At 35.9% G+C, this 14,478-nt stretch overlaps 1 protein-coding gene across 4 annotated transcripts in view; it reads left to right on the top strand.

Moving 5' to 3' along the window:
- The window catches only part of cnk (connector enhancer of ksr), a 56,374-nt gene that overhangs the window by 16,561 nt on the left and 25,335 nt on the right, over positions 1 to 14,478 (top strand). For 2 of the 4 annotated variants that reach the window (XM_014356800.3, XM_089595299.1), the window contains exons 2-13: positions 1,436 to 2,028; positions 2,952 to 3,062; positions 3,230 to 3,474; positions 3,670 to 4,184; positions 4,636 to 5,125; positions 5,288 to 6,089; positions 8,484 to 9,078; positions 9,171 to 9,300; positions 9,443 to 9,931; positions 10,010 to 10,150; positions 10,846 to 11,501; positions 13,483 to 13,788. In XM_014356800.3, the coding sequence (XP_014212286.2) occupies positions 1,436 to 2,028; positions 2,952 to 3,062; positions 3,230 to 3,474; positions 3,670 to 4,184; positions 4,636 to 5,125; positions 5,288 to 6,089; positions 8,484 to 9,078; positions 9,171 to 9,300; positions 9,443 to 9,931; positions 10,010 to 10,150; positions 10,846 to 11,501; positions 13,483 to 13,788 (5,073 nt within the window). The remainder of the gene's footprint in view (positions 1 to 1,435; positions 2,029 to 2,951; positions 3,063 to 3,229; positions 3,475 to 3,669; positions 4,185 to 4,635; positions 5,126 to 5,287; positions 6,090 to 8,483; positions 9,079 to 9,170; positions 9,301 to 9,442; positions 9,932 to 10,009; positions 10,151 to 10,845; positions 11,502 to 13,482; positions 13,789 to 14,478) is intronic. The other 2 variants (XM_089595258.1, XM_089595208.1) reach the window with 2 other exon arrangements.

Genomic DNA, 14,478 nt, shown 5'->3' with positions numbered 1-14,478 from the left:
TAAAATATAATTACGTTTAATCAAGTTTGTAAAAATAAAACTTGTACATAAATTATTCAAAATACACTTGTATTTAATAAAATAACTTAACATATTTTTATTAAATACATTTGTATTTCAAGTACATTATTTGAAACACTTTGACCAAATATAATTTTAATTTAAATGTTATATTTTATTTACAAGTTTTTTTAAAAATCAGTCGTTCTACAGCGCCATATTTCATAAAATATGATGGAGATTTAAAATACCATATTACATTAGGTTTTACAGTAATACTAGAGTTATGTCAGTTTTTTAATTGATCCGCATTTATTTTAACAATAAAAATTTTTTATTTCCATATGCTTTTAAAAGCTTGTTTTCGTTTCATCAGAACAGCAGTTCTTACGATAAAACACAGTATAGGGTTCCCCTGTTTCATCCTAGCAACGATTACCATTAAACAATTTTAGTTCATTATTATTGTCTTAGCAATTTCTAAGTGCTATAGAATTACTTTAAACTCGTATTTTTTTTTTTTTTTTTTTTTTTTTTTTTTTTTTTTTTTTTTTTGTATAAGACGTTTTTTCGCACTCTCTGAATAACTCTTTCTGGGAAATTAACTTCACGTAAAGAGTTAAGAGTGTGCACTCTGGCACCTAAACAGCTGAAAATCAAAAATTTTCATAGTAGATTTTGTAATTGAATATCATAGCTTATCCAACATAAATTTCTGTTTACAGTTCAGATTTCATATTCTGTTACAAATTCTTAAGACTACCTGTACTTTCCAAAGTCGTGGACTTGTACTTTTGAATGACATCTGTACGGTTATTGATTTAAATATATGTTGAGTACCTTCCACCCTATGGACGTGTTCTGCCCTGTGTAAATTTTATCTACCTGTAATCTACACTCTAATTAGGAACTACGACAGGTGTAAATGAATCATTATTCCAAAATAAGGTCAAGGGAGATGAGTCAATATGGCGTTATCTCCACTTTTAGTTATTTTCGTATCGAATTCTCATGGTTCATAAAAAAGTTGACTTTAAAAGCTTTCATGCAAAAAAATCTGGACTTTGGATCAGGTGGGAGGATGGGTAACAAAAAAATACCAAACTTTACAATTTCTGTAAGCTAGCAAGATTTCTTAAGTTTATTTCATAATTTGTTTGTGAATTTTTTCAATGATAACCACGAAAACGATAAAATTTGTTTTCTTTTCACCGTGTTCAATTCAGCGTAATCATTACAAGTAATATTTCACTACGCTTAAGTATTAATCATTGTTCAGTCTTAAGCATTTAAAGTTTTTTTTCTTCACGATTAATCAATGATTTCCGATATCAAAATACTTTTTGGAGACACGAAAAATAAATAAGCATGTGGCAAATAATATATCACGTTCACTATTTTCTTTCATGCTCTTGTCTTTTTGTCTGGATTTTAGGATTGGATAACTCAGTCCTACCGTACGTTCACAGTTTTATGAACCACAATGTAAACGGACAACAACTTTTGAACCTCCGTCCCGAAGATTTGGAACAGCTGGGCTTGTTTAAGCTTGGTCACCAGGAGATTATCCTTGAAGCAGTCGAGTTCTTGCGCAGTTTACACTATGACCTTGACACAGAAAACCTGCAGCAACTGGCCATGCGCTTGGCTTGTCGGGCGCAAAGCCTTCACAACGAACTGTCCCGTCAGTCCGACCTGTCCAAGCCGGTCACCACCCAGAATTTATCCGACGTAGTCTCGATAATAATGGTCGCAAAGCCTCTGATCAGGTGGCTCGACCGCCAGCCTTTTAACGGGCATTTGAAATACAACGAGATGAAAGCTCAGTTGTTGAAGCTTTCCTTGGAAATGGCTACTTGCGCCCAGAGGGATAGATTTGCCGAAAATCCCATGGATGAGATAAAAACCACCTGCGGAGAGATGGCACTCCTTGCTGATCACGTGATTCAGGACATATCGGATCCAATGATACTGCAGCCCTCAACTTTGGATGTCGCGCGTTTGAAGAAGAAGTCTGGAGACGATTTGGTAAAATTTGTATAAACTGTTATCTGATTACTTGAAAAGTTTTTTCAACCTCGAAGCATTTTTCGTAATGCGCCCGTGGTAGAAAAAATGATATTCGGTACATAAGTGCTATTTGACCGGTGCTACCCACCAATTACTTTGGCCACAAAAAATCCCTGCGGCGATGGCGGTTCTATGACGAAAACTATTTCAACACATTTCAATGATTGAAAATCCGATTGATTAGTTGTTTTTCTTGATATCATTGACTTAACACATTTTTTGGCATTTACTAAAAAGTCATCGAATTGCTACATTTTTTACCAAAACGTCAAAAACAATATTAACACAATACTGAAGATCGTTAAACAATCACTTTTCCACTTGTTCTAGATTTTTTATGTATCATGGAAGATCTTACAATCAAAGACTAGAACTCCTGTATACAGTAATGATTACGACTCGCGTTAGTTTATGCCTGAAACAATTATGAAAAATTCAAGTGAATCTTAAAGAAATTGTTTATAAAATACTAAAAATTCTTCCTCGAATTCTAAAAATTAAAAAGATTACTGGTAGAATATTTCAAATTTAACATGAAAAACCATTTTAGTATATATTACTAACTTTTTTAACGTTTACAATAAAAAATAGTGTACTTTCACAATAATGCAAAAGTGTTATATTTCTATTATTAAGTAAAAAAAAAAAATACCTAACGTTAATACTATCATAATTTAGTAAAATCTCTTCTTTCCATTATTTTCTGTAGTTGTGGTTTTGTAGAGCAACTAAAGATAACTAATATCTCCTCTCTTTCTATATCAATTCAATTGTGCCAAAACGTCGCTTCCTTTCGTGATGATAAACTTGATACGTGCTGTACTCCGTTCAGTTGAAGTTTGCCAGTTTATTCCTTTGCTCATCATGGAATTAAATTTTAGGGTTTTTGTATCCTTCCATCTATCCATGGGGCCCATCAAGTCGCGGAAATTAAATTGGGATCAGCTGCCCATCAGTGTGGAAAAATGGAAGAAGGCGATGAAGTAGTGCAGGTAAAAACACGTATGATAAATGCTAAAACTACTTTTAGTTGATGATTCAATAAACGTACAATAGTTCGTTAAAGTTGCATGGAAATTTAGTTTCGCAACATCGCGAGAAATCCAAACCTCTTCATCACCGTTCCGTAGATAATGATTTTGCTGACTCATCTTTGCAGGTCAATTATCAGACTGTAGTTGGCTGGGAGCAAAAAAACGTGCTGGAACTGATTCGCGATAGTCCCGTTGATCTCTGTTTAACGCTAAAACGAAGACCACGGCACACGAAGGTCTATGGACAAATATACATCAAGCCAATGCGATTACCACCAAGCAACAAGAACCTAACGCGATGGGAGCACAACTTACCCTCTCCGAGGCCAGAACTGTTGACAATACCCGATTTCGTTATGCCACTACCAAAGTAAGTCCATTTCATAAGAGTCTTTTCTTTTCGTAGTTCTTGGATAACTCTCGATGAGTCTTATTGCATGCACGAAAGTTTCTAAAAAAAAAATAAATAAACGTACCAAGAGTTGCAACTCCGACGGTCAAAAAATAAAAATAAAGATAAAGGAACATTTTATCCACACGCAATATGTGTATTCGACTACTGTAGGCACGTGAAAAAAGTGGATGCACAAAAGCCAGCTACGATCCTCGGCACGGTTTCGATGTTGGACGCCATGACGATGGACGACAGCGGAAGCAGCGCCGGGGACGAGTCCGACGACGGCAGCGAGTGTGGCTCTCGATCGGCGGTACGGTTGTACTCAACGAAGCCCCGGAATCTGGTGCAAAGGAGAGCCACGATAACCGGAGCCTCGCCCACGGCCAAGCACAGTCGGGTCAACATCGAAAAGTTCTGGCGCGAGCTCAAGCGCGAGCAGAGCACGCAGAGCTTTCAACTACGCGACAAAGCCGTGTCCTGCGCCCAAGGCCTGAATGCGCCGGAAGCTCACCAGTCGCAGCCATCCATGCGACCGCAGACCTGTCTGGGAATTGAGCAGCGCTCCATCCTGGGCAAGCCGCGGAAGGTCAAGTTCCAGGAAGGAAAGGATGAAGAATTACACAGCTGGGATGGGCTTTTGAACGACGATGGCTCCGATGGACGGGAAGATACTAACGATTCACGTGAGTCACCTTTACTTTGCATTTATAATTGCTCATCGTGGTAACTGCACGCTCCGATCTTCTTCTTTTTTCTTTCTTTGTTGTGAGCTATTTGTTTTATCACGGATTTCTCAATGCGCGCATTATTTATTCGTTCTTGTAGCTGTGACATTTATTTGGTTGCTGATGATACTGTTGGCCAACGGTGTTTATCACTTTGATTTGTATCGATTTATTTCAATTGTTTTTTCAACGCCCCGAGCTGAACGCAATTAAAAACCTTTTAATAACGTTTTCTCTTAAATTTGAAATAAAAACTCTAGTCAAAAACGAAATTCGTAACGTTCTTTCGAAAACTCTCTGCTCTTACCGTTATTAACAGTATCATACGAAAGAATCGTAAAAAAATATCGTAAGATTCGATGTAACTGATGCAGAATAAACTTTGATAGACGGGAATTTACGCTTCTAGGTTGTAAGAATCATCAGCATGAAACGATGGACGATATATCAGTCGGTACAAGAAGCAATAACGAAAAACTAAATGACGAGGTGATTTCGAGGGATCGTCAGCAGGCGGCTGACCAAGAGGGCGAGAGTTGCGAAAAGAGTCATCCTCCATTATCTCCTGCGCGGAAATCAGCAAGCACCAAAGAGCGTGGTAGACTCGATAAGAGTTTCAGTACTCCGGCTTACGATCTTACAGAGTCAGATGACGACTTCATCGAGAAGAAGTTCGAGGCAGCCCTTGACGAACATCACAAACAGCAGCTACAAGCGAGAGCCGCTGCCGGTAAGAGCGAAAACTCGGCCAAGACCGACTCCCGCTTGTTCGATTCCGTGGAAGATCTGGAGGAGCACGGCAGACCGATCGTACCGGATTTTCCCGTACCCAAAGTAATCGGGATCGGCAACGTAGCGCGGAAAATCAGCGATTTCGAGAGGAATCTCAATAACCATAGGTAAACTTCACCTTATAGTTGATGTTAATAATGTTTTGTGAATGATTTTTTTTCACATAGTTAAAATAATAGAATGTTGTTTTTATCAATCACTCGACTATTACACCAAGTTACTGATCAATGTATGCAGTTTCTGATGGTCGATTAAACTTTTTCTTTCAGCAACGAAAAGGTCTTTGAAAAAAGTTCTTCAAAGCCTTTTGCAACAAATAGTCCGATAAGGAGTAACGTACACATTCAAATAAACGATGTCGACGTCAGCGACCACTTAGACGAGTTAGAAGACGACTCCGGTAACATAACGACAGACCTGGACACTGACGATGAGAGAAACTTTTTCTCCAGCGACACGTACGATACGAAGCTGAAAATGAAGTGCAAAGTGACCAACGATGGTACCACCCCTGACCGTTCCCCTGAGTTGAGCAGGGAGAGTAGCGATGACAAATCCGAGTCAACGAGTAGCTATGTCAAGGCAAACTCGACGATCAGCAGCGATAGCAGTGTTGATATCAAAAATCTTTCAAGTGGTATTGTAGAGACCATTAACAGTGCCCTGCTCGAGAAAACGAGGCTAATAGAAAATACCGAGTCAAATGGTTTGGAGAAAGATCCTCAACAGGATGTCGAATCTACAGTCTATAGTATAGATGCTGTTAATCAGTGGGACGAAATGGTCAGAGCTCTGTCACCAAACATTCACGTACAAAAAAGTGCTCTAGTCGAAAACATCGGTATCAAGTATCCGACGTCACCAGCATCCAGTAGTCCAGTGCCTTTGCCTACTCGACCGGATACTCCACGAAGAGAGGCGGTCGTTAAGCCGGAAGTGAAGCCAAGAACAACGCCTCCTGAACCACCCCCAAGAAAGTACAATGTAAAACCGCCACCCCTTAACATTAATGTTTGTCAGTATCAGCAATCTGTGAATCATAACCCGAGAGATCATCATACGCAACATCAGGTGGGTAAAAATCGACTCTATTGAAATCAACTATAATATTAAGTACTTAATTTCACTGTCATTTCTGTTTTGTGCACAATATTGACGTTTAGGAGGCTCATACCTTACTTTCTTGTCAGTTTTATGTCAAATTGATAAAACCCTGTTTTAACACTTGTATTAAAATGTCAGTATTAGTGGAATAGTCTTTAACAATTTAAAAATACTTCTTAAAACGTGTAGTTTCTTGTACGTTTGATAAAAAGTTTTACAATATATTTTTATTTTCATTTTCAAACTATTAGTTTTAGTCTTCATTTGGGAACTCAAAACCATCAAAATCTTATGTTTATTTATTCATCGTTATAATACTTTTTTATTTCAATTCATCATCATTCATTAATAACTCATGTACACAACATTTCATACAAAGATTTTGGATAGAAAGTTGTTTAAAACCAACCTCGTAAAAATGTGTTACGCCGTACAGGGGTCTGACCGGGGCATTCGATATCTCGATCAAGTAACCGGTTTTTCGATAATCCCCATAAAATAACCAAAAATAACGACAATGCGCATGAGTAGTTTAGGGATTATCGAAAAAACTGCTTACTTAAGCGAGATATCGAATGCCCCGATCAAACCCCTGGCTCGACGGACAATATATTTATATTAACATGCATTAAGTATATACGTCAAATCTAATAAATTATCTGTTTATGTTATGATTGATATCTTTTGACAATGGTTAATATCATAATACTTCAAAAAAACAATTCTTATGATAACAAATAGTGATTTATTAAATTATTACAAAATCGTTATCAATTACCATTAGTGACTGTATATTTTCTGCATCGAAGTATGAATATTAAAATTCTTGAGATAAAACTACAAAAGTTATTAGTACACAGCAAGTTTCATAATAATATTATTTTAAAAAATTTTGTTTTAATTTCATGATTTCAATATTCAAAACCTATGCCACCTTCAAAAATTTTTTGGTAGCTTTGTTGCCTAAAACAGCAGATGTAAAAAAAATCATATTTCTCAGCAAAATGCTGACTTTCTTATTTGTTTATGAAAAATTTTTTACAATCTAAAGCAGTATTTTTCAATACTTTTCCCTCAAAATTCATATTTAAAAAGTCAGATGAGATAAAAAAAAGCATGTTTGTAACCGCATAGATCCAAAATTTCGCAACAAAACCCTCCAGTCACCTTAAGAGAAGTAAATATTTTTTAACTTATTTGGAATATTAATAGCTTACAAGAACCATTAACTATTCACATATTCATCATTCAGAAATCCTTCAAACATCGAAATATTGCATTTTTGTAAAATAACCCAAAAGCTATAAGGGGTCGTACCCAAATTCCATGGACAATTTTTTCAATTCTTTAACCCCCTCCCCCGCCCCCGTGTAAACTTTGTGTAAATCAGAATCAAACCCCCCTCCCTCGCCAAAGTTACGTTAACCACTTTTTTTTTTAATTTTAAATAACATATCTATTAATTAATTACTGTTGAATATTGAAATCTTATAAGTTGTTATCTTGTTAAAATAACAATTTTTTAAAACGAAGCGTAACAGTAAACGAAGCAATGTTAGTCATGATAAGTATAAATATAAATATAAGCATATTTAGCAATATTGTCGCAGAATGCCTTATAATCAACAAAAATCATAGTGGGATTTCAAAAGAAGTGACTTTAAATTAAATAAAAAATTTTTTCACGTCAACTACTAGATGAAAATAGTTTAAAAGCTAGTATTTTAGAATAAAAAAAGAGTATTTTGACACACATAAACTTATTACCTGCCCCTCCCTCTCTCCCGTACCGTAAACATCCGTATGCTTCAACCAAACCCCCTCCTCCCCCTAAAACTGTCCACGGCATTTGGGTACGACCCCTAATAAATATCCCCTTTTTCTACGTACTTTCGGTAACATATTTTCTTTGACTTCCTCAACTTATTTTCTTCTTTTAATGTTGGCATGTTGTTCATGTACCATTAATAACAAAAAGATTTCTGCAATTTCTTTTATCTTTAACATTACTCTTCTAAGCTCAAACCTTCTGGAGACCGTACTCCTGTTAAATTAACCAACTTATCAAAAAGTACTTCTCCGCATTATTTGTCAAACCTTCAGTGGCAATTCTATTACTCTCAAAATAGCTTGTGTTACATACTGTTATATATTTGATACTGATATTATTTATGCAAAGACCAACAAAAAATGTTTTAAGTGAGACTCAGAGTCTATAGAGAAATAACACAGAATTAAATATCTAAAAAATCATCTACGCTTTTAATTGTGTGGATCTTTAAAAAAAAATTAAAATTTTGTAGCAAGTAATATCGTTTTATTGAGAAATCAAACGTAACCAACATAAAACGTAATCTACAGGAGAGGCCTAAAGTCCTAAAAAGGTCGAGTGTGAAACAAGATCTAAAGAAAAATGACACTGCTCTTGAAGTTCAGCCGAAAAGTCAGCATCCGCCAGAAGTGCACTCCAGAAGTGATATTTTGAATCAGGATCAACGTCACAAAAATGAACGATTAGAAACTTACACGGACTATGCGGAGAGGTCAACGGATTTTATCGATGAACCGAAAACGCCACGACAACCCGAGTCCAACAAGACGGTCGCCTCAAATTCTTTTGTTGATCCTTACGGTTATACTGAGATTCCCGGTAACCCAGCTAGTCCCAGCAAATCGCTCATTGCAACTAGTAGTACCAGTAGCCATGCCTCCAGTGAACTTGGAAAGCATGAATATAGACCACAAAATATCGACACTGCTGATGGGTTATGCTATTCACGTCAACAAGCTGTACCAATTGAAAACAAAACCAGGAGCTTGGAAAAAGATAAATCACACGAAAAAGGTGTTGTTAATCGTGCCATGATGGTCGCAAGGAGTATGGGTCTACATGGAAACGCTGTCAAGTCGAGTAATAGCCCGAGAAGTATCAGAAAGCGAACAACTAATTTAGCTAGTACGTACAGTGTAACAGTATCGGTAGCCTAATGGTGGATTAATCAATAGTTGAACAGCGTGATGACAAAATTAAATTTTATATTCTTTCAGAACGAAGAAATGTAGCGGTCAAAGATATTTCACCAAGCGATTTGGAGAGCTGGTTGATTTATCGAAGCCGAGGTGCTGGTGGAGCATGGAATAAAGCGTGGTTCGTACTAAAAGGAGCATCGTTATACAGGTAGGCCTTTTATTTTATAGGGTTGGACTATGGGAAACAGAATGTCATTTATAAATACGTTATGTATTATACGTATCTTATGTAAATCTTACTGAGTAATGAATTTTTGGAGAGTCAATCAAAAATTGATCTTATGTTGCAGATTTAAAAACCAAGACAGTACCAAAGCAGAGTGTCTTATTGCGTTGTCAGGGTTTACGGCATCCCAGGCACCAGAAATAAAGTCTAGAAAACACTCTTTTAAAGTCTATTATACTGGTACCATGTTTTACTTTGCGGCAGAAAACGAGGACACGCTTGTGCTGTGGCTAGACGCCATAAACCGGGCGACCCTTGGCGCTGAGAGGACAAGTGGCTTGTTCAGCGAGACAGACGAGAGTGACGGAGAAAATAAGAGCAAAACAAAAGGTTCAACATCAGAGTCGAAACCGTCATCTGAAAAATCTTTTAACTCGTTAAGCAAAATGTTAGGCAAAAAAGATTCTACTAGCCCTAAAGATTCCGAAATGAGTGCTGCAAGTTTAGATAGAAAATATTTAAAATTTTTGGTATCCAGAACTCAAAATGTTCCAGTTCCTACTGCTCAATTTAGAAGTTACAGAAGGGTTTTGCCATCCTCAACTCCAAATAGGTTTAAAACGATTACTTAATTTAATCTTACACAAAAAACGCTCATTCGGCAACCTACAGAATGTTTGATTTTTTTCAGAAGAAATGAAAAACTTAGTTCACCAGATTTACAAGTAACCGTCGCTAGCAGTACTTTTTATGGCCTTAACGCATCCCAAAGCGCTACAGATGTCCTGAATTCTTCTCAAGACATGGGTGACTACAGACAAACTTCTGAACGGTAAATTATTAAAATTACTGAAGCTATCCCTGATTATTGAAAATGTTACTTTAAATGGGGAAAGTTTCGTGATTGTCTAATTTTCACTTATACCGTAAGTTACCGTATTACCGTAGCCAGGCTCTAAAAGATCATTCAAAAAAAGTTTTGCTATTAAAAACTAATTTTACTGTTGTAAAAATGAATAAAACCATTATGCTGGTATTACCGTGGTTGTGTATCTGTTACTGTGTACCATTTACCACAGTTGTACTAATTACTGTGTTCCAAACACTGTGAATAAAAATGCACTGAGTAATTTTTTATTTTGTACAGAGAAAAGAACGAATAATCAATAATTTACTAACTTTTTTAAGTAATTAACATTTTCGTTACTATCAATTATGAATTAAGTATGTAGATAGGTTACGTTTACTGTATCAGAGACTGTATGTCTACTCATTACGGTCCACGTACGCGATTATTTGACATAAGCGCAAGTACCTGGATACCATGTATAGATGCCACTTACTTCAGAAATAAAATAATTTTTTTTTTAACTCTTTCTTATTAGAAGTTACAGTTAACTAAAAACACGAATTATAGAATAATTCGCCGACAGTTTTCTTACAATTTATGGTAAAAGTGCAGACTACGGTAATAAGGTCACTTACTCTAATTTATGAAAATTATAATGAAGTATATGTATTACCCAGACTTCGAAGTAATCGTAATCAACGACCAGAAGAATTGCAAGGTGCTATGACTTTGGAGGAGTTCATGCTGGCTCGTCAAGAAGAATGTCAGAATTCATCCAGTAACAATTACAACAATAATAGTAACCCTGCAAGATTCACTCCTCTGAACAATGATCACGTGCACGTTCAGCATCGCAATATTACCGAGAGTCTAAGCAATATGGTACAAACAAATGGAATGATTTACGGATCGCCAAGGAATGAAGAGAACCTCATGGCGTTGCCCACCGAACAAGCGCCTCCAACACCAACGCGTAGTGAACTGATTGCCGCATCAAATCGCTCGTTTGATGGCAGTGAATCAGGCAGCAGCAGTAGAACTACTGATTCCATCAAGTCAAAAAGCCATAAAAAGTCGTGGGAGCCGAATTATCTACAGAAAAACAAACTTTCTACGAATAATAATTACGAAGGTTGTCAGGCTTACTCGCCCACTGCAACCAGAAGAGACTTTACTATCAATCAGTCGAACGCTGTGCCTGACAATCACACCGGATATTTGACCGTGGATTACGGAGAGAGACTCAAACCCCAAAGTCGCTACAGAACCGTGGATTCCTACAACGCAAACGCAGATTTCTCTCAGGCTTCAAGAAGGGCTGTAAGGAATGATGGTAATAATGCTGTTTTCTCATACTCTCACATGGAAAACCTATTTTCCTGATAATATTCAGGGTATGAAAAAAATATTTTTTTGCATACCCCCACCGAAAGGGCTTCATATCTGACCTGCTCCAAAACAGATAATCAGCTCTCTCGGTGAGGGTATGCAGAAAAATAGTTTTCATTATACTGTACCGAAAGTAGAAACTTTCGTTCCGCTTCGTGGAACAAAAATCCCTTCTCTCGGCGCAGGATTGATGAAAAATCGTATACAACCCACGGGAGGAAACAAAGAATCCCATCGCATACTTATCCGTCAATTCCCTGCGATCTGAGACATTCTTTATTTTTCCTCCCTAGGTAAGTAATATACTAATACGCACCACGTTCGGAGGTTAAGAAATGTCCTAGATTTCACGTTTATTCACGTGAAATCTGCGACATTCTTCTTAACCTCGCTCACTAGATGCGTAATATTCTATATCTTATAATATGGGTGGTCGAAGATTTTTATTTTAAACGTGAGTTAGTATGTAGTACGCGTGAACATAATCGAGACTTCTTGTGATTCTTGTGTAATAAGATTCAAAGTCGATGGATAATAACTAAATTCTTATTCTTTAGACTACATAATTCGTTACCTGATAAGGTCTTTTTGGCCATTAGAGAAAACTTTATGTTTCTTACAAACCTAAAACAGTTTCAGTTTTTTGGTTGCTGCAATTGTTTATCGAGGTTCGAAAGTTACAATAAGAGCCAGGGATCACGATAATATTGACTTTTCTTGATAATCTAAAATTTACCGAACTTGTATAAATTTTCTAAATATTGTTTGTAGGTAACTTTTAAAAGAATTATACAAATGAAAACTATGTGACTGACATAAGCTCTTATGGAACGTAACCTCAATTTTGACGTTCATGTGGACGAAAATTTTTGGAAAGTGTAAAAATAGTTAATAAAACTAAGGTAGGAATTAATTATTGATGCTCTGATCCTCAAGACCCACTTTAGTACTAATAATATGGATTTGGAGCTAGTTTCAGATGAATACATATATTTTTAATGTGATTTTAGGTATCGAAGTTCCAATTTTTTATGCAATGTGCATAGAACGAATAGTGTAGCATATTTGCTACGTGCAGTAATCTAACATAGCGCCACCTGCACGATTAGAAGGAGGTGAAAATGAGGTGACCTCAGGTGATCGGCGATGCTGGATAACACGATTACATAGCCTGTTGTAGGCTGCAAACTTTGTTAATTATTTTTTGTAGTTTTAATAGATTTTTGATACTTTAAATACCAATTTATATTGCCAAGAAATTGTTTTAAGCAGATAAAAAATAAGATTCTATGGATAAAAAAACAAAAAGTCAATAATGCAACAAAAAATTGTTTTCTGCTTAATGCAACTTCTTAACACTGAAAATCCATACTTAAAATATTGTAAGTATACAACAGGCTATATAATCATGTTATCCAGCATCGTCTCATTCTTGCCGTGCAGATAGCGCTGTTTTAGATTACTGCACGCAGCGAATAACGAACACTTATTTAGCCATACGGTAGTATTAAACGAAAAGATATCAGTGGGGTAAAACAGTAAAAGGAAAATTAAATTTTGAAAAAACTCTTATCTTCAGCCATCGAAAAATCATATTTTTATCACTACTGATTATATTTGTTTTCGACGTAAGGTTTTGAACCCCGGACATCAGTAATTGATTCATCACAAATCTGAAATAGTTTTTCACTGAATATGCTAATGATAAGAGCATGTACATGCATAGTAATGCAGTAAAGCAGGAACTGTATGCACAGTTTACCACAATGGCTTTCATCCGAGTTAAAAATAATGAATCGCAATTAATATAAAACTTTGTCAACGTACATAACTTCCCCTTATTATTTTCCTGTTACACTTGATAGAAAAATATGAAACCGTTGCCAAACGTACTTGCATAAAGTTAAAAATATCCTTCTTTCCAGCAGACCTCACACATTCAGAAGAAAACTGGATGGTGGACACTCAGAGGCTAGAGGAAAATGGCTTGAGAGCAAATGTTGATAGAAACAATCCTCTAAGAAAAGCAGGCCAGTATCAGCAGTCTTTTGAATCTGCATCGCCCTTACACTCAAAGGACACAATGTTTGAGATGCACCTTGAACATCAGCTGCAACAGCCAGCTTCGCCTAAAAAGAGTAAGGGATTGAAAAACTTGTTCGGCAAAAGTTCGCCGAAAGCAACGAGTCTTGATTCTTCTCGTGAATCTACACCAAAGAAAACGTTGCTCGGTATGTACAAAAAATCTTGAATTCTAATTTTGTCATTAAATGCAACGAATAATAACTGAATAAAAGAAAACTGATTTGATCCAACTTTGTAAGATAATATTATCTCGAAATTCTGATAGCCGTTACAATAGTTTTTTAGTTCTCACAAGAAACAAAATTGTCTACTTTAACAAAGACAATAATGTTCATTTATCTCTTTAACCCAAAATCACATGTAACTCTAAATTTATTTTAAAATTCTCATTGAGATATTGAAAAGTAAAGTTGAATATGAGCAAAGAGTCACTTAAGCAAGATAATTAAAATAGTCTCATATAGATCGCTAGTAATTTTTTTTCATTAAATTGAAGTAAGGGAGCACCCATTTCTATTAATAATCTACAACTACTGTACAAAAAACAAATTTGTGGTATAATGTCAACTTTATACTGTAATGGACAAAAATCTCTATTTTTAAAATTTTTTCATGTTTATTACCTTCAACACCATTAAAATTCCAATTTGGATAAAAATTTACTGTACAAGAAATTTGTATTTTATTGAAATCTACAACTCTATTCGACCACACAAATACCTTGGATGAAAATTGTAAATATCAGCAAAAGAGCTGATTTTGTTCATGTCTCCCTAGGGGTTTTCTTTAACTTTTTAAGTATAAAGATGGTTCTAAAAAAATAAATGGAAATATAG

This window comes from Copidosoma floridanum, unplaced genomic scaffold (genome assembly GCF_036245765.1).
Source record: "Copidosoma floridanum isolate Cflo_tuat_1 unplaced genomic scaffold, Cflo_Japanese_pri ptg000001l, whole genome shotgun sequence".
Lineage (NCBI taxonomy): Eukaryota > Metazoa > Arthropoda > Insecta > Hymenoptera > Encyrtidae > Copidosoma > Copidosoma floridanum.
Note: the sequence above shows the minus strand (reverse complement) of the source record. Positions and strands in the feature narration are given on the sequence as shown.